Consider the following 19,779-nt stretch of genomic DNA (forward strand, 5'->3'; position numbering starts at 1 on the left):
ACTCCATCAAACTGCGGCAATAATATGTGAAAACAAAAATGATGTCTCTGGGTTTAGTTGAAAAATAGGTTTGGCACTCTTATCAGGCAGCAGCTTTGATAACTGCGAGCAAGAAACTGGATAAGTTGAGTTTAAATCATTGTGCCTGGCACTGGGGGGAAAAAATAAAGAGTTTTGTTCTAAAATGAGATATTTGAGAAATTTTATTATGTGGTCGAGTGAAAACTGTACTTTGAAAATATGACAAAATGCCAGGGGAGAAATAAAGCAGAACTGTTCATAGCTAGATGACCGTGGATTTTTCATTTCATCCGGCGAGTTTCTTTTTAAAGGTTCTCATAAACGCAGCAGTCCTAGGATTTTCTGAGCCATGAAATAGTTCAACTAAACCAAAAAGATTAAAATAAAATAAAAAAAACCCTCCTCTGGCATCTACTGGAAACACCGACTTTAGCCAAGTGCAAACATTTTCAGTTTGTAATCATCTATATGTGAACATCTAAATAATCCATCTGAAGATGAAGAGTTGCTACTTTAAACTTTGCCTTGGCGCTTTAGCTAAGGTGTTAATTCATGCATCGTGACATCTTAATGCCGCCACTGTCCGCCCTTTCTTCGTTTGAACCGCACATCAGATGACTGTTTTCAATTATACAAATTAAACTTACTTATGAGGAAAGGGGTGGGGGTCTTGATCACACATGCACAGAGATCATACAGGCTAAACATCCCAAGTGGGAAATGGTCTGGGACACTGTAAAATAGATCTGTGCCGGGGGAAATGAGCCAAACCACCGAGATTGCAGCTATGCTGCTTTAAGGTTCCTTCCCACTCGTGTTAATGTCTTTCCAGTGGTGCTTTCAGTTCTTCCCCCTGCCAGGGCCATCTAGCTCGTTTGATTTGCAGCAGCTCGGTGGAATGAAGCCACGATAGCCACAGCATCATCTCCCCCCACCTCACGTCCTATAGGGATTGAGAGGCCTTGTGCTGTGTTATTACTGAATATAGCAAGGCGCTGTTGGATGTACACGCATGCACGGATGAGCAGCTATGCTCACAGGCACACTTAGTGCACACATCAGTGCACACACAAGTATTACAGCATCTATCAGAGAGAAGCTAAAGTGCAGCAGATGTTTGTGTTTCAGCTGCAGGAATGGCTTCTCTCTCTTTTTTTCCTTTTCGTCCTCATGTACCCTCTCGCTGCTGAAAAGGCTTAGGCCAACAGGAATCAATGGCTCAAAAGACACCTCATGTTTCGACTTCTCAGTGGCAAATTACAGTGCCCTCACCTGAGCAGCATTTTTTTTTAAGGCAAGTCGCTCTGTTTTTCTCGCTCCTTTGAAAGAGGGGGGATTGGCTATTGAGGGGAAAGAGCAGCAGACGTTTGGTTTCAGAAAGCCGTTATCGTCACACGAGGCTCTGACCTATGTCAAACGCGGCATTGTGCATAATGGCTGATATGCCCACCTGTTCCAGTTCAACGTGGGCACAGGCACAGAAGCTCACGCCGGCCGTAAAGCTGCAAACATCACAAACAAATCACAAATGGCTGGACTCAATTCTTCAGCGCAGTTTAGGCGCGCTCGTTCTGAATGCACGAGTTAAAAAGAGATAAACAGAGACGACAGTTTTGGTTTCTGCATGCTCCACGGATCTATTATGGCCGCCTGTTCACTCAAACCTTCATCTAAACATGGGAAGTGCACTGAATGAAAAGGTCAGTGGCTGATGTCTACAAAAAAAGAAAAAAGCTTCGTTTTGCATGCTCTTTCTACCCCACACTCCTATACAGTTTCCCGGCAGGGACAGTCTCATAACACACACACACGCATTACTGCCCCACTTATCCTGCTCTATCACCTGTTATGTGATATACGCCAAGCACATAGGGTACATACTGTGACTGTGTCTATATGATACCAGGATTTTAAAAGCCAGCAAACACGGGTATAACGTGGCTTTCTAACAGTGTGGAGGCCGGCTTCAGTGGTCAAATAAGAAGCACTTATTCAAAAGTCGCACTGAAGCAGAGTGGGTTGATATAACTAATAACGCTTACTTATGTCCTTTAAAAATGTGCAAAACTCTTTATTCAAATTCTACAGGCTGTGTGAGGTGTTTGGAATGGCTCTTTGGTCCTTTGATTACTTTAGCAGACATGGTAGATAATTAGTCATTCATGCAGTCAAATTAAAGATTTAATTGGAATTTAAATCTTGCACAAGGTTGGAAAGATTAACAATCGCTCTTGACTGATCTGCAATTTTTCCATGTACGACAATAAAACTCACCAAACTCACAGATACAACTTAGAGGGTTGAAATCTTTTTTAAAATGATATGAAAATGAATTTGTCATAAAATCTGTTTTGCATTGCGTATGGGTAGGGGCAATGTGTCCACTAAGTTAATATAACAATTCTGCCTAAGCTAGAACCCCCTAGTGGTGGCATTAAAAACATTGACGGTACTGTATGTTCAACCCAACCCCCCTCCCCCCCTTCTATCCCCTCAAATCTATTACCTAGGTGGGTCTGCACAAACTTTTATATATTATAAACCTGTTTTTTCTCTATTTTTTTAGCATGAAATTGGCCAATTTGAAAGATACTGAAGATCAGCACAAAGTATGAGCAGTCAGCTAAAATGCTTGGCGTTGGTTTCTGCCTTTAAAAGTCCATTGAAGCCTAAGGCAGGAGAGGGTAAATGGGCAGGGGGTGGGAAAAGGAGCGAGGAGGGAGATGAGGCCAATTGGACTGGAGTGGGATGTAGGAGTGGAAGCATAAACTGACGGATGGAAGAAATTCCGTGGTATAAAGGGGAGGATAAATTAAAAAGGAGAAATGTGGGGTGAACGGATAGATTGGATGAAGGGCAGATAGATGACGGTTTAAATGGATGATTGGTGGCATGGGCACTGAGAGCGAGCCTGTGTGTGTGTGTATGTGCGCACTCCAAAGGTGCAGATTAGATCACTGTTATGACTGCACAAGCCCCCAGGACACAGAAGATAAACATCAACCGATAACCTACACATTTATTCCCACCTCTGCACCATCACCACTTCCTCCCCCTCTATACACTTCCTCTTCTTCCAACCATTTACCAGCTCTTCCTTCTTTTTATTTTAAAACTCCATCTCTCTTTCTTTTCCTGCCCTCACTAACTACATCTAAGAGTCCCGGGGCAGTGCACTAGATCACGCTTCTCAATAAACCCGTCAAGCTCTCCTCAGCCGCCGCCGCCCCCCCCCCCCCCCTCACCCCGTCTCCCCTTAGCTTTCCGAAACACAATAACAGCAACTCTGAACGCCCCTCCCAACAATACCGCCATCGATCACTTTGCTATCTGGAACACACACATCTATCACTACAGTGGAGTTTACTGCAGGCTTGGCGCCCACTGAAGGCCCGTCTGCTCTGCTCTATAAAGCTTTGCAAATGTTTTCATGTCTCAAACCCCAATATCCCAAACAGTAAGCCCCAAAAATGGAATTTTATGTTCTGTGCCAACATAATGATATTTGTGGTGTTCTTGATGTAACCTGCGCATGCTTAACCAAAGTCAGGTAACAGCGGCAAGCTAAGCAGGGGACTATAGATGCCCTTCTATCCAGTCACTTTTCAGTTCTTTCTGTAGGATCCTCAAGCTTTCCCAGTACAGACCAAATATAAAATCTCCTCAGCGAGTTCTGGGTCTAAGCCAGGATCTCCTCCCAGTTGGGCATGCCTGGAAATTCTCAAAAGGGAAGCACCCAGGAAGCATCCGAACCACCTCAACTAGGTCCTATTGACAGTGCAGCGACAGTGTTTGGTCCCCACTAGAACACAGAGGCACGCCAAATCAGGTTGCATGTTAAACCTCAGCATTACAGGTAACATTTCACCATGAGCAGCAGAAAAAAATGCTAACTATGCTAGCAACTGCTAAATACTCAGATACAAAGGTACAGTTCTAAATAGCATTCACTGCAATAAAATCAACTTTTATTAGTTGCCTGCTTTGATTTAAGCACCGTGGAGTTAATATGAGCAGTGGGACAGCTGATAGCTGACATAGATGGCACACAGTTTGAGATTAGTGGATTAAAATAGCAAATGTACATAACGGAAGATGCATGCATCAAAACGTCTTGTTTGTTCACAAAAAAGCATCCACGCCTGCAAAAAATACTGGACTCTGTAGTTTTCTTAGACAATGCACCTGTTTATGGTCAAAAACCATAAACACGCGCACAGAGACTCCTTTTACAATGACGTAAAACATGCATGAAGCACCTGCAACACTCTCTAAAGATGGAGACCTTAATTCTTTATGAACTGGTAAAGGTTTTCACCGTGAGCAACAAATGTATCCACTGCTTTTAGCTATAAACTATTTGGTATCGGTAATAACAAGCAGGTGAAGTAACACCTGGAGTTTTCTAACAGCTTCTCATCGCGTATAATCATATAAATATGTATGTCCTGAAAATGCACAAAGTTTGAATGCCTTTTTTAAATTAAATTTGATTTTAGCTCACCAGCTGTTGCTGCTTCACATGCGATGTCATTTAAATAACCTATTAGCATTAGCATGCAACACAAGAGCCACCAAGGGCACGCAAATGTGTTTGGTCTGCGAGTAATCTCCTAAAACTGTACTTTGCTCTAAAAGGCCGGGGATCTGTTTGGTGAGGAAAGGAGAGGTAACTATTGTGGGTCTGGTGATGGGAGAGAAAAAAAATACCTGTAAAAGAGGGATTGTGAAGAGCTGGACTCCACAGGGAAAGGCAGGTTGGGCAGAGACGAGCAGCAGCTCTCTGACATCCTGTTTGTGCCCACCGCCCTCCTCTTTGCATTACAATTCACTCTCTGCATGAGTCAAGGTTAGACCTGACAGCTCTGCAACTGTGTATGGATATGTGAGCTTTGTGGGTGTATGTGTGTTCAGGTGTATGCTTTGCAGCGCCCATATAAAACAGATGGGGGAGATGGAAATGAAGAGAATCAGGCTGAGAAGAAGAGACCAGACAGATAGATTTATTGGTAGGAAGTAGAGTGCACACTTTGTCAGTGAGGGTGGGTGGATGGACAGCACCCTCAGGTTTGGACAAAGAAACTCAGATTAATCCCTCATGCATGGCTGGAGGTTTGATTCCTACTTAGATTCTATTGTAAGGTCGGGCCAGAAGGCTTCCAGAGACTAATGGACTGATTTTTATGTTCTTGTTCTTAAATATTTCATCACAAAAAAAGACAAGTAACTTATACTTGTGGCTACATTTTATTTTGAAAAGCTGCCAAAACGCAACCAGACATTTAACCTTTAAACTGCTCTGAATGAACTTGGTGTGGAGGTGAGCAGCTCATTTTAAATAGACTGAGATAAATTTTGTTCTTTATTCTTTTCTTGTTATAAAGATAATTTCATTAAAAGTGCTGCAGAAGGCACGGCTACAACAGACATGTTTAAGAGGTCCTGAAGGTGAAACCTACAAGACAGCCACTTGTTACAGCCCCCACCTGTCACTCAAAGCCTGCTTGCCCTTGACCTTAAGCCTTGATAAAGTTGTTACTGCTGATTTATAGAAAAATAGCACTCGTACTCGTTAAACAGCCCCCATTTCTTTATATTTTGAACCAGACTTTCTTGTCATTTTTAAAGTGGTCTTGAGCAATTGTTCTCTAGGATTTCTGAGGGTCTCTCAAAGTTCTTCTTTGGACATTGGTTGCTTTAAAAAAAATTCAGTCCAGTCCTTGTACCCAACAAATTTTAGGGGCATGTTTTTGAGCTGAAGCATTCAAGCATAAAGAAGTCGCGAAGAACTTAGCAAAGAAGCACAAGCTTGTCACAAAAACAAATGTCTTCATTTAAATCTAGAAAAAATGCCAAAGATAATATAGACAGGCATAAAAATGTATATTTGTATAAATACAGTCATTCCCAAAGAGCTATGAGCCAAAAGCCAGCAATTCTCAGCATGGTGTGCAGTGTTTCCTTAAAGAATATCAGGAAACCAGACAAGTTTCCTCAGTTTTTGTCTTACACATAACAAGTGATGGGAGCAGCAGATGAACAGCAGAAAGTCATGTCCTCTAAGAAATAGGAAAAGAATCCAGCAAAGATCTGACACAAGACCTGAGAGACACATCTGGCACATCAGCTGATCCATCTATTGTTCGCCAAACCCTCATCAGAAACGGTCTCAGTGGAAAGATGGCTGTCAAAAAGCAATTCCTAAGGCAGGGAAACAAAGAGGAAAGGCTGACGGATGCCAAATTACACAAGAGCTGAACTGGAAACCTCAACAGGTCTGATGGAGTGATGAATCCAAATTTGAAAATTTTGTTCCAAATCCTCGTCAGTATGTACAGACAGGTCAGGAGAGAGATTAAATATTAAGTGTCTGCAGCAGAATTACGAACACAGAAAAGTACGATTAGATTTTTAAGTATACAATACCACCTGGAAAGAGTCTGATCAGCAACAGCTTCATTTTTCATCGCGAAAGTGATCCAGAACGCATTGCCAATGCAGTAAAAGCATGACTGGAAAAACAGCTCAGACATCAACATTATTGAAACAGTTGAGATAATCTTGACAGAAAACAGAACAAAAGGCAGAAACAGCAAAAAAACAGAGCTTTGAATGTCCTTCTGAAACCTGCAGAGTTATTCCTGAAGACTTTTTAAAGAAATTACAGAAAGTCGCCTTAGAGAGATCAGACTATGATGAAGAATAAAGGTGGTCATATCAGATATTGACCTTATACACTGTATTTCCTTGCATGTTTGCATGTGTTTCAATAAATCACTGCAGCTATTTGTCATACCCCTAGAAAAATGTAATAAAAAAAAAAGAGGTGGCTCAAGACTTTTGCACAATGTTATACTTAAACAGACTAAAACTGCTTTGTGCGCCTGTTGAAAAACCATTTATTCCTGCTCACGCTTGCTTTCAGATTCAGCCTCAAGTGGTTACTCGTGGAACTGCAGCTTTTGCAGCTTTCTACATAGAAATGCACATTAATGAACAATTTTATGCCACTTGAATATTTTTCTCTGCCGTATACTAACCGAGAGATTACGGGGTGAGTTCGAGGTGCAGGATACTGCAAGTTCTCACTTTCAAGTTACACCTGCTCTCCTCTTTCAGCATTATTAGTTTAATGTATCATCTTCCATGGAAAGATTTGCCACTAACTTACTGATACCACTCACAACAATGAGTCAACCTGCCACCCAGCCAGTCACGAAAGCCATTTCATTTGGCGTTTTGAATTTTCCGAGAACGGTTTGCCTTTTCCGGGAAAGAGTGCAAGAGAAGTGATACGACAGAAATTATGATTTGTTTAGAACAAAACTGGATTGGTATCATGTGCATGAGCAAACACGGTAATGAATGTCACATGGTTGGATTTATTCAGCCATTAATCCAAGAGAAAGACTTCACAGCGATGGTCACGCTGCTTGTTTGACAAGCAATAGATGTCACAGAAAACAACCAATTAGCACCAAAGAGTGAAACAAAATCGAACAATAAGGACACGCAGGATTATCCCCTTAAAAAAAAAGTGTCTGAAAACCTGCATATGATTTATATTGCAGGAGATGTTCCGCACACTGATGGCAGGTGGTGCTGACCTTTCTGTGACCTTTGAATGCCATGTGATCAGACCCTTTCAAGTTTCAGTGCTGTCTAATGTCACCGGGCCGGCTCTCACGTGGTCTCACAGTTACACTCATGCAAGTTAACCAGCCCAATAAATGTATGCAAAAGGCCAGCGTGTGCATTCTGCATACGAGACAAGTTTCAAAGCCAGAGGTGATTTGTTGGGGTTGAATATCAGCGACTGAGTGCCAGTATTTTGGGGAGAATTCTCACCCAAATTTATCGCTTTATGCCCAGATTACATCTTAATTACCCATGCAGGTCTCCATCTACTACTAAGAGTGGAGAGTAGCATTAAACCACGATGAATCGCATGGTTGGGTGATGTTTTTAAAATTTTCCAATCGACCATTATCACACCGTATAATATCTGATATATTTAAAGATGTATTTGTGAGCGTGTTCGCTTTAAAATATACTTAACTAGAAAACTTAAGAACCAACATCAAGCAGATGGACAACTTGCAGTGTTGACATTAACAAAAAGGGTAGATGATGATCACAGTAACATGGGTGTATGTTAGAGAAGACCTTGCAGAAGGGATAGGTGGGATAATTAGCTGAAGAGAATCTTTACCGGTGTCTGTGTACAGCTTCTCATTAAGCTGAGGTCATCATCATCACAACAAGAACTAAGCTGGCATCTTTTTGTGGTGCTAAAGTCAATTATTTAGCAAACTCAAAGAGACAAACCATCAAATGAGCAACTTCCAACAATGAAAACTTATGCAAAGAAGTCATGGACTGACTTGGTCAGCAACCAATAACACATATATTCATCCAGTTGCCAACCCTAGAGCATCAAGCATGGTGACTTCTGTCCCAATGCTTGGCATCTTGGTATAAGGGGAAAGGAGGACATTTTTATACCATGCCCTCAAAGGCACAAATGGTGTTGCACATGGCTGTACAGAAGAGAACAGAGCCAAGAAATTGCAGGAAGAATGTAAAAAAACAGAGTTGGAGAGAGACATTCGACCCCTGTCAACATTTTCAACTCGGGAAACCTGGCAAACGGTAACAAACAGTACAAGTGATATTCGGATTGGATTTTCAGAAAGTTACAAAAGTTGCAAAATACAGTGAACCTCAAATCTGCCGTGGGCAAGGGGTCTTAGGAGGGTTCAGACTGTTTGACAAGCCAACATGTATTTGTACTTGGCCTGTGTAAGAACAATGCTTCTAAACCTGCAACCAAGATTCAACAGAGTCTCTGTGCCATGACGTTTCTCCCTGTAAGTGCACACATTCACAGGTTCTCTTCATAACTGTAAAGACACTCCTACTACACTACTACAAAGTTGTTTTTGCACGTGCAGCCCAGAAAATCTAGGATGAAACACAACAGGATAGTAGCTGAAAATTGTCTTTCGAACATCCCAGACTTCATTCTCAACACTGTAAATGATACAGATCTGCGGGTGAATGTGTTTTCTGAAGTAGACCTGCACTGGTGCAAATCAGCTCAGTCAGACATCGAGTGGACTGATACTGGAGTCCTGGCAGGTTAAACACCCCTTTTATGTCTGATCCCATTGTGTCCTCACATGCGTCTCCTTTAGGTAACGTCTAGCAAGGTTCACGGGTGCAGAGCAGGTGTGAAAACGGCTCAGGAGATATGGTATTAGCACCTGATATTTACTGAAAACCGTGGTCTATTACTGTATTTGAAATCAAACTTGATTCGTGCGGGTAAAGGGATGTTATAATTCAGTAAAACCCTGAGTCCCAGTGATAATAGCGCCAACTAACGCAGGTAAGTCTACCACTGTCTGTAATTCTGATGGCTCTTTTAGCCGAACAAGAGCCTCGGTCCACGAATGTTGCTCCTAATCCCGAATTCCTCTCCTTCTCCACAATAATGAGCTCCTCTCAGACTCATGAGTTGACAGAGGTAAAGCGTTTAGCACGCTTCAATGGAGAAAGAAGGAAAGAGTGGGAGTGCAGAGAGAAAGAGAGGAAGATACAGGCCAAAGAGGGATAAAGCGAGGGATGTGGGGAAGAAGGGGTAGAAAAAATCTACTGAGACATGCATGAGGTAAGCTCTCCCTCTGGCAAGGCAGAGTAATGCCGCTGCACAGAACAAACGCAATAGCTGACTATTGACGACGAGCTGAAGAAAGGAAGCAGAGGAAGGAAGGAGAGAAACAGACCGAGAAGAAGGACAGATATACATAAACCAAAAGGTTTAAGGGAGAGCATCATTGTGTTTTCTTAGTCTCTGAGGATTCAGTTGTTTTTCTGCCCGTCACTACAGCCCAGGGACATGATGTGAACAACGTGGGGACTATGTTTGTGTGTGAGTGTGTGTACGTGTGTCACGTGGTGTGTATTCTGCGTATTTACGTGGGTGGAAATGTGTGTGTGCTGCACTGAAAACATGTGCATGCTTCATTTGTTTCAAGGCCAAGTGATGAAATTCTCTTCTTTCAGTAAAAAAACCCCACTCAGACACAAATACACACAAGAACACGGTTTTACACACACACACACACACACACACAAAACACTGCTATCCACAGCTCAATTGATAAGGTAAAGTCTGAGTACATGCTTTTAAAAAAGTGTACTTGGCTTGAATAAGAAGGCCAATAAGCTGCAGCCACTGCAGAGAGACAGAAACACTCAAATGTATCGAACTGTTCTTGACGTGTTGAATTAGATTAATCAGGGAAAATGTTCGGAAAGGAAAGGAAAAGCAAACACTCAAAAACAGCAGATGAGCGTGATCTCCCGGCTGAAAAAAAAGGGAGAAATGCAGCCAACACGGCTGACAGTGGGGAAAAGAAGGATGAGACAATCACGAGGAGATCATCAGCTAGCTGATGCATACATTCAGTAACGAATGCAGATTACGCAAGATGCAAGTCAAGGCGAACACTTAGTACAATAAATCCATCACAAGAGCCACATCTTCACAATCTGCCCAGCTACTGGGCCCTCACTACTTCTTTTTCAGCACGACATGCACAGTATGTAGTATGAGTGTCAAATGAGGTGTTGCACTCGGAGGTCTCATTAGGACGTAGCAGATCAAAAGTCACTCATGGCGACTGTGATTATTAGCTCAAATCCTGCTCCTTATCCTTGCTACGTTTTGATCCACTAACATCTGTAACTTTCAATTTTCCAAACTTTCTGAGCAGGGATAGTTCAATATTCTAAGATACACAGAGTGATCATCCAGCTAGGAACTCAAAAGGCTTGTTACTGTTACCAACTGTGACGCTGACTGAAACTTGTGTTCGAAACTCAAATTTTCTGTTGTATCTTCAGCTTAATTAACACCAAGTGCATTGGAAGCAGGAGTTGTATTTCTTGAATGCTGACAAATACACTTGCTTAGGCAGTTCAATGGTAGATATCTTTTACAGCTACAAAAAATGTGTTCTGCTTCACAACAGGAACAAAAATTAATTTATGTTCGTTACAAAATTCTGACAAAAAGCACAACAACTTTCTCAGTTTCTAAAGAACAAGTAAAAAAGGGCCCGAGTTGCTACTGAGACGTTCCACAATACCTAACAGTGACAATCACGACTATCACTTCTGCTGCTGGGGCAGGACTGGGGAGAGTGGTTAGCACTGTTGCCTCACAGCAAGAAGGTCCTGGGTTTGAATCCACCTTCTGACCGGAGCCTTTCTGTGTGGATGTTTGGACGTTCTCCCTGTGTTTATGTGGGTTCTCTGACTTCCTCCCACAGTCCACAGACTTGCAGTCAGTGGGGTTGAGTTACCTGGTGATTCTTAATTAGCCATAGGTAGGAATGTGAGTGTTAGCGATAGACTGCCGACTTGTTAAGGTGTACTAAGTAGCTCACTTTACTTAAGGGGACCATAAGAGTGACATAATCTTGCAGCAGGGAGGAAGTACTAAGTACTTTGTGTGACATTTCACTACTTGAAGGGACAAAAGAGAATAACTAAGGTTGGAGTGATGATGATGACTGTATTGTGCTGCTGGGTGTTGCTGCCAAGTTCATCTGGAAGAAAGTGGGGTGTTGGATCAGTATATGGATAATTATGGACTATCATTAACAGATTATTCATTAACAGCCTATAGACTCGCCCAGCTGGATCTAAGTAATCATTATGTAGTACAAGTCCTGAATCAGGAATTAGCAGTTAAGTACTGATAAATAACACATTCTTCACGCATTCTTCAGTACCCAAGTAACCTTACTGCAGTGTTACGTTAACATTTATTATAATGGGCTTCAAATTATGCAGTGCTATTGCACTGCGTTGTCTAGTGTTGAACTTTACTTTGTGCTTGTGCCCTAAATAAACGTTCATTATGATGTGTTAAAGGTGAAAAATTGGAATTTCCCTGGAGTTTAGCTTTGAGGATGCACACTTCAGTTGTGGGTTCAACCTTTCAGCCTCCACCTAGGGTAAGGATACTATTAGGTTAACATCCGCCTGCTTTTATGAAGCATTTGGAGAACTGCAGTACTAAATTTAAGAGCCAGTAACCTGTGGTTTCTAAAAATGCTCCTCTTTTACGTGTGGCTAACACACTCTTTTAACTTCAACTCTAAGTTTGTCACCAGCAATCTGGTGGATCTGAAGAAGTGATGGAATCTAAATTAACTTTAGTGGAGAAATTTCGTGTCATAAACACTGGTGTGATTTGCCCTGCACTCAGGACAGAGGGTCATTACAGATGTGGAAGCCGACACACTCACGCAAGAAACAAAAAAGGCAATCTAAGCCCACATAAACTTTTCGATTTGTTGACCCCGTAATGTAACAACGGACACACCTGCTCATTCACAGCCTCACCTCTACCACACACTCACGCATCCACACAAACATCCACAGTGAGACCTTAGACACACGGTCGTGATACATCACCACCTACACACAGCGGTGTCAGCCACAGACAACTGCTCCTGAGCCCCAGCAGAGGAAAGACATTCATCATTATGACATTACAAAAACACACATACACACACACTGAGAGAAAACGACATAAAACAACGCTGCAGCTGCTGATGCGTGAAGACGACTCCATCAAATCATATATCACACACACTGTACATGTTTCCCACTAAAATAACACCATTATGAACAAAAACAGTCATAACAGAATCATCTGCTGATGAATCTTTCCTCACTGGATGCCTGTGTGTGTCATGTTAAGCCTCTTTCTTTAGCCTGGGAGAGAGAAAAAGCCACAATCGCCACCATCATCGCTACCTGTCTTCTTCTTTTTTTTACCCCCTCTTTTTCTTTTAATCTCCACTTCTGATAGGACACAATTTAAATCCAACCAAATGTCTGTCCAGGGAGTCGTATGCTGTCCAACCATCACTCCTCCTCCTCCCTCTTTCATACTTTTTCTTCTGTGCACCTCTCCCGCTCTGCCCATGTCAATTTTCAACATGCTCCTTCCACTGATCTCTCTTCGCTGCCATTTCACATCTGAGATTAGTCGGATGTACCAGTCTGATCATCTGCATGTGCCGCGATTTGCCAGAAGGTGTAATCTACTTCCTGTAATTGTAAAGAGCTGAGTTTTCATTGGACTACACATTTAATTGAAGCAATGGACATCAACGACAGCAGAGACAAAGGTCTAACCTGAAAGGACTCTGGTCAGACCTGCCAAGATTGTGCAAAATTTCTGGTTGTTATTGGAGGCAGAAATGGTAAATAATTACCAGTTTTGTGATAAATACGGATACAATTTGCACTTTTGTTGAGGGTTCATTTTACGCACATCTTCAAACCTTGAAATGTGGCGACTCTTTCCTGTGAGTCTGAGGAAAGCATGCAAGCATCAGCGTTTTTACAACCCTTCCTTTTGGAAGCGGTACAGCTGAATATAACATAATTTATCTATTTTATTTTTGTCATGCAGTGATGCTGATTGGCAAAATATGCAAATGTACTTCCAGCGTGACCTTCCCCCCCCCCCCCCCCCCCCCCCCCCCCCCCTGCTGAAGCACTAAAGGGAATATCTGATTTTGGATTTCTTGTGATCACCGGTTTGAAATTTCCTCTTAAGTGACATTTGGATCAAGGTCTGCATAACAATGGTCAAATTTAAATAGAATGAATTAAAATAAGCATTAGTGGCGCTAACAGCTTTCCTAGCACACTCGACAGGCCGCCTCCTTATTCTTCCTTCAAAAAACCTCGTGGTCTGTCCTCCTCCTCCTCCTCACATGTATTTCTCATGAGAACACTTTGCTGCTGCCCGTCTCTGCCCTTAAAGCTGGGTGAAATTCCTCATCGGTTAATAGTTACCTTTCAGATTTTAATTATTGCTGAGAAAACGAGCTCAACTCATTTGAAAAACATGCACGATTGCATCACTGGTACCAGTTGCAAAGCTTAAGACGTGCAGGCAAACAATATGGATTGTTCTGAATCAGTGAAAACATGGTGGAAAGCAGTGACAGCACTCTGGAGATTTTTCAGCCTTCAAAGAGGGACGAGTCTGAAGTGTGGTTGTAGCTCTCTCGGTACGAGGCTGCTAAGTGAAGCCAGTCACCCTGTCTGCAGTGCAGGAAGAAAGAAAATTACTAAGAAAGAAGGCAAGCAGTACTTTACATTGAATGGAAAGTAATTGACTTTAGGTCAACGGAAGGCTTTCAGACTTCAGAATGGAGTGAGATGTCACAGTTTGTCTGTCAGGCTTGCTAATATTTTAACGATTATGTAAACTGAAGCTTTCTGTGTTATCTACTCTTTAAAAAAACACAACATGCTGCCCTGCTGCTGTATGCATCATTTATCAGCACAATCCAGTCACCCATCGCTCCCATAAACTCATCACATCCCCCTGTGAACATATTTTCTTTGCATGTCATTACATGAAATCTAAAGGAAAGTGTCTGAAGAATTGTATTTCAATTGTTGGGCTCATAGCCATTGTCCTTAATGTATTTTGAAGCCCTATTTGTATTTCCTATGCACACTGTGACCGGATAAACTCAAATGCATGCATGGTCTACGTGTAATCTTGACATCAAGTTTTCTACTTGTCTGTCCCAGGACCCTCACAGCTGCATGATCTGCAGGGGGGTCAGAAAGGGGAAGTGAAGAGACGAGTGGGAGGGAGGGTCATAAAGACATTCGGTGGGAAGCCATACATTCGGGTTATGCATACACCCCGCAAGCATTTGCTGTTTTCAAGTCTCTAGTTAGTAATCCCGTGTTTACTCAGATTTTTGCTTCATGGTTGGTCATTAATGTGCAACAATGATTGCTGAAGGCCAAACCTCCTCAGCCTGGATGTGTGACGGACCCCGAAGAACGTTACAGTTCTCTACCAGATGGGGATTCAACACTCAGCTTAAGGAGGTGAAGAAGGTCACATAGTTCCCAGGGACAGGCAGAGACAGTCTAGGCTTCAGAGTCAAAGTAAGAGTGGAGAGAAGAGGGCACAGGTCTACCACAATTTTTCCTGATTCTCTCATTTTACCCCTTATTTGCGTTTTCAGGCTGGACAGGAGTGAGTAGAGGGAGACCATTAGCCCCATTTATTTTCCATATTAGCTATGATGTCAGCTAATATTTGTCAAGTCTGATATTGTCAGGGGCTGTCAGCATCAACGAGGGAGCTGCTACTGGAAGAGAACAGGAAGGGGGAATGAAGCCAATTCCTGACCTGATCCCAGTCATAAGGAATCAGCATAGTGAAAGAATTTCAGAGGTGTATCAGGTGGGAGGAAGCAAAGGAGCTGACATGAATGCAAATATTTTTTTACATTGCTCCTGAAAAAATAGAGCTGTTAAAAAAAACAATGATACAAACAAAAAAACGTGAAAAGATCACTAAGAGCACCTCTTGTGAGCTCGAGAGGCGTGTTCACGTAAATACAAAGTGTCATCTCCATAAGTGCTATCTAGTTCAACCTGTCCGCCTCCTTACCAGCTGGGTAAGAGGGCACAGATAGGCCTGTCTAATTCCTGCGACGCACATTATTCATAAATCCTTCACTCCGGGGCAGATATACACACAACTGGCGATGCAAAGCGCATGAGAAGGAGAAGGCTTTCTGGAAGCGCGATGATTTCCTCGTCCACCCCCGCCAGTTATACACGGGGTCCACGCTGTCAGCAACGATGACACTGATTAATGAGAAAGCCATCGCTTCACTATAACATCTGGGTGATACACTACACAGAGACTCAATGGAGGGAGACTCTGCAGGGTAAAGTGTGTGCCCTGGCCTTTTATCACTGTGGAGGATGAATAATTCTTGATTAATGCAGTTTTGGAGTATTGTACAGCGTACAGCTTCCTACTGTGACACAGAGAAACTGTTACCGGTCTCTTTTGGTTTAGTGACACTTAAAAACAGCAACGTTTATGTGTGACCACTTTATCAGGGATTTGATGCATCACAAGCAACTCAACCAGAGTCATTTTGCCTTAAAGTTTTGTGGTTTTTATCACATTTTGGGGGCCAGAATGACGTGAAATTGTACAACAAAGCAACAATAACAGAGCTAAACTAATATCTACATTTGCTTTACAATGAATTAGTTCATTATTATTCATTATTTCAGGAAACTTATACTGACTTTCGAGTCCCATTTATGATATTACGACACTTTTTATGTAGTTGTAATAACGTGCAGCTAGTTTAGGGTGTCATCTTTTTTATAGCTATGTTTATATAGCAAAAAAAAAAGAGATTTACTGCACTGATTGAGAAATATATTTAAAATCTAACATATCTGGTGCTGATTGGAATGTATGAGACATATTTAGTTTTGTGGCTATTAATTAACCAGAGGTGGTTTTACTAAACCTGGAAGTGATGAGCAAAGGGTGGATCTTGACTGACAAGCCTTTAGCTAATAAGCATATCCTGGATAACCCATTTTCTGGCTGCAATTTAGAAAATGGACTGAATGTTCAATTCAACATGAGCCAAAGCTAGTGAGCGACGCCAAACACTGACCAGGAAACATTTGCTAAGGTCACAGAGTGAGAAGAAGGCCGTTTTCCCAAAGACTTCCATACAAAAAGGAGTCGCCTCCTGCTGTCTGTCTATTAAAAAGAATGGATTTTTAAACCACTTCCATGTTGGCTCCACTTTTATGTAACTTTTATTTAAAAACAGCAAACATTTGGTCATTTTTGGATGTTTAAACAACCAGGCAGTAACCACTTTGGCCTTTTTTGAGAATCAAATTGGTCCTTAAAAATGATAAAATGATATTATCCTTCTGTGTGCTGTCAGTGAACATGACTGATATCAGCCAATACCGATATTTCTCCCTAGTCTATTATGTATGCATATATATTAGTATAAATATACATTCATATTACTGTATTTAATCTTCACTGAACAGACACATTTTCCTTTGCTTCACAGGCAATTTTTCAATGTGACTTACACAGAATTTGCAAGCTACAAATGCATAAAGGGTCTCTTATCCATGACATTTATTATTTACATGTTTCTTTAGTATAGCAACAATATTAATTATGCATTTTATGGAAGACACTTAATCTCCACGTGTATTATTGTATTTATTGTAATGCTGTTTTATGACATTTGTAGATTAGTGTCCTCAAAGTGAAGCATTATGAGGTTTTTTTCATAACTCCCCCAACAACACACACACACACACACACACACACACTCTTCGTTACTTTTGTTCTATGCTTTTACACCATGAGTCACTAGAAGTTAAGGGCAGCAGCAATCGAACATACACTGACTGCACACTGAAAAAAAGACCTTCATGAGAAAATGAAAAGAAGAGCCACAGCACAGCCTGCATGCACGTTTTCTCTCCTGAGGACGGAACGGAGAGGGGGGGGGGGGTGGGGGGGGGGGGGGGGGGGGGGGGGGGACACGAGCCTTCAACAAATAGGCGCCGTGAGCTGAGGGGACATAAGTGGGACATGCGCTGCATGTGGAAAAAAACACATCATGCCGGGATGAAACCCTCCCTTTGTCCCTGCTCGACAAATTCCGGAGTTTAACTGAATTACAACAAATCCAATTGAACCACGGGACACAAGTCATCCGTGCATTCCCGAATGTGCTGAAAAAGCCGCGGTGCTGCTGCTCTTCCAGTCGCTCGGATTGTTTCCCCCCTCATCCAAGAGTCCAAAGTGAGGAGAAAAACACGGGATGAGAGCGCAAAAAACAAAACAAAAACAAAAACCCGCCTGTGGTGGAGTTGATCGAGTCTCGTGTGACTGAGAATACTTGTGTTTCCCACCCTGCGGTTTTATTTATTTTATTTTATTACAACCACAGATCCACTCCGTCGGTCTTTATGGGTCTCGGCATCGTGCGCTCCCGAAGCCCGCCGCACAGTCCCGACCCCGCCGCTTACAGCCCGGCGAGAGCCGGGGAAAGAAATGAGGATGGGCGGCTGCCGCAAATCAAAGCAACTTCCCCTCCTCTGCTCCACGGAGCGAGATGGAAAAGCCGATGCTCTAAATGTTCCCAGAGTCGACCTGACGGGATACAACAATTTGACGACACACGCCGGATAATACAGCTTAGTAAAGACGGGGTTTATTCACGGCGATGGCATTAATTTCCCATAATGGCGTTCATTCATCACCATCCTGTCTATAGCTGATAACAGCCGCGGGCGCTCCTGCGATCCCCGCACAATTTATCGACGGATATTAATAACAACAAGCCATAACTAACACAATAACACACAGATACAGTCACGCGGGCTCCAGCCTTCATTCTGACCCCGATTCTGGTCACATATCAAGTAGCAGAGCAACATTTCCACATCGGACAGCTGCTTTTCAGGACAGCATACACAGACACACGCACCCACACGCCACTGGCGGACGAGAAGAAGAGCCGAATAACTCACATTCTGTCCCCGGGAACGAGCAGGCGGCTCTCCACCATCATATCGGGCAGAAAATCCAGATTGTAGGATGAAGTCATGTTGCCTTCCTGCCCTGTGTATGAGTGTGCGCGTACAGTACCGTCCGTGTGTGTGTGTGAGAGAGTGTGAGAGAGTGTGTGTGCGCCTCCGCGGCTGTGCGCCCTGCCTGATAAATAAAGGAGCGTCGCTCTCGCCCAAACTGCGCCTGGTCGCGGAGACGGAGAGGGACAGGTGCAAGAGCCGAGGCCTCCCCAAAGGCAGTGTAGCCAGCCGCACACACTCTGTCCGCATCCAGCAGTTGTCACATTCTCCTCTTCCTGCCCCCCATTCGCTTTTTCCCCCTCTCTCTCTTTCTCTCTCTCTCTCTGTCTCTACCTCCCGCTTTTCTTCCGCCGGTCCTGTCTGAAAAACCGTTCCGCAACAGCGCAACTGACGGACTGTTGGAGAGCCAGGTGTCGAGCCGTGGAGGCGTGGCGCATAGCGCTGCAGCTGATCTTTAACTATTAGGTCTCCTCGGCTACCAGAGCGCGCCGTTCACCACAGACGAGGATGCTTTCACATCTACACACGATGTTCCGAACAGGAGGCGGCTTCAATCGTTTATGTTCGGAGAGTCTCCAAACGCAGTCGGCGCCAAGACGCAGAGTTTAACCTCTGAGATAAAGCCTACCGCGCACAAATATTAGAATATTAGAACATTTAACCATTAAATATCTTCCACTGGACTTAATCGTGGTTTCTAGCCAGTGTTTCTGTGGCATCATGCTTTTAAAGATTCTTTTACTTTTGTTAGTGACACAAAATAATAATAATAATACTAATAATAAATGTTTGTTCCTCAAGAAGAAATGTACTTAACCTCTCAGCATCTACCAGCTCACCAGTGACTTGCTTTAGTTAAGATCTAAACAAACATAGTTTCAGAAACTCGAAGGTTTCACCTTTTAAATCTTACATGTATTTGTCCTCCTGTCTCTCCTGTGATTTTCATTTGGGAATGCCACTTAGGTGAGAATTCAATGTAATATTATTTCTATTTTGATGGGTGTTAAGAGGTTAAAGATAGCCTAAGCTCAAACGTGGATGCACTAACCGGTTACTAGAAATCATGAATAGATATTTATTTTGTTAATAGCTTTATGAGAGTACGTGTGATGCTCTCTACATCTTTGCAATTCTGCACATCTAAACACAGGGGCTTCCTTTATTTCAGTATGGCCACTCTGCTGATAAAGCAGGAGCGCTAAAAGAGGGCTAGTCAAAGGAGCTTGCAAAGAAAAGCGT

At 42.7% G+C, this 19,779-nt stretch overlaps 1 protein-coding gene across 28 annotated transcripts in view; it reads right to left on the reverse strand.

Annotated features, from left to right (window-relative positions):
* celf2 (cugbp, Elav-like family member 2) overlaps positions 1-19,779 on the reverse strand; it is a 241,817-nt gene that overhangs the window by 141,400 nt on the left and 80,638 nt on the right. For 5 of the 28 annotated variants that reach the window (XM_085137090.1, XM_085137099.1, XM_085137091.1 and 2 more), the window contains one exon: positions 18,478-19,738. The exons of the other annotated variants lie outside the window; for them this stretch is intronic. In XM_085137090.1, the coding sequence (XP_084993216.1) occupies positions 18,478-18,554 (77 nt within the window). In that variant the 5' untranslated portion in view covers positions 18,555-19,738. The remainder of the gene's footprint in view (positions 1-18,477; positions 19,739-19,779) is intronic. 28 annotated transcript variants of the gene reach the window in all.

Source organism: Neolamprologus multifasciatus, chromosome 17, assembly GCF_963576455.1.
Source record: "Neolamprologus multifasciatus chromosome 17, fNeoMul1.2, whole genome shotgun sequence".
Taxonomy (NCBI): domain Eukaryota; kingdom Metazoa; phylum Chordata; class Actinopteri; order Cichliformes; family Cichlidae; genus Neolamprologus; species Neolamprologus multifasciatus.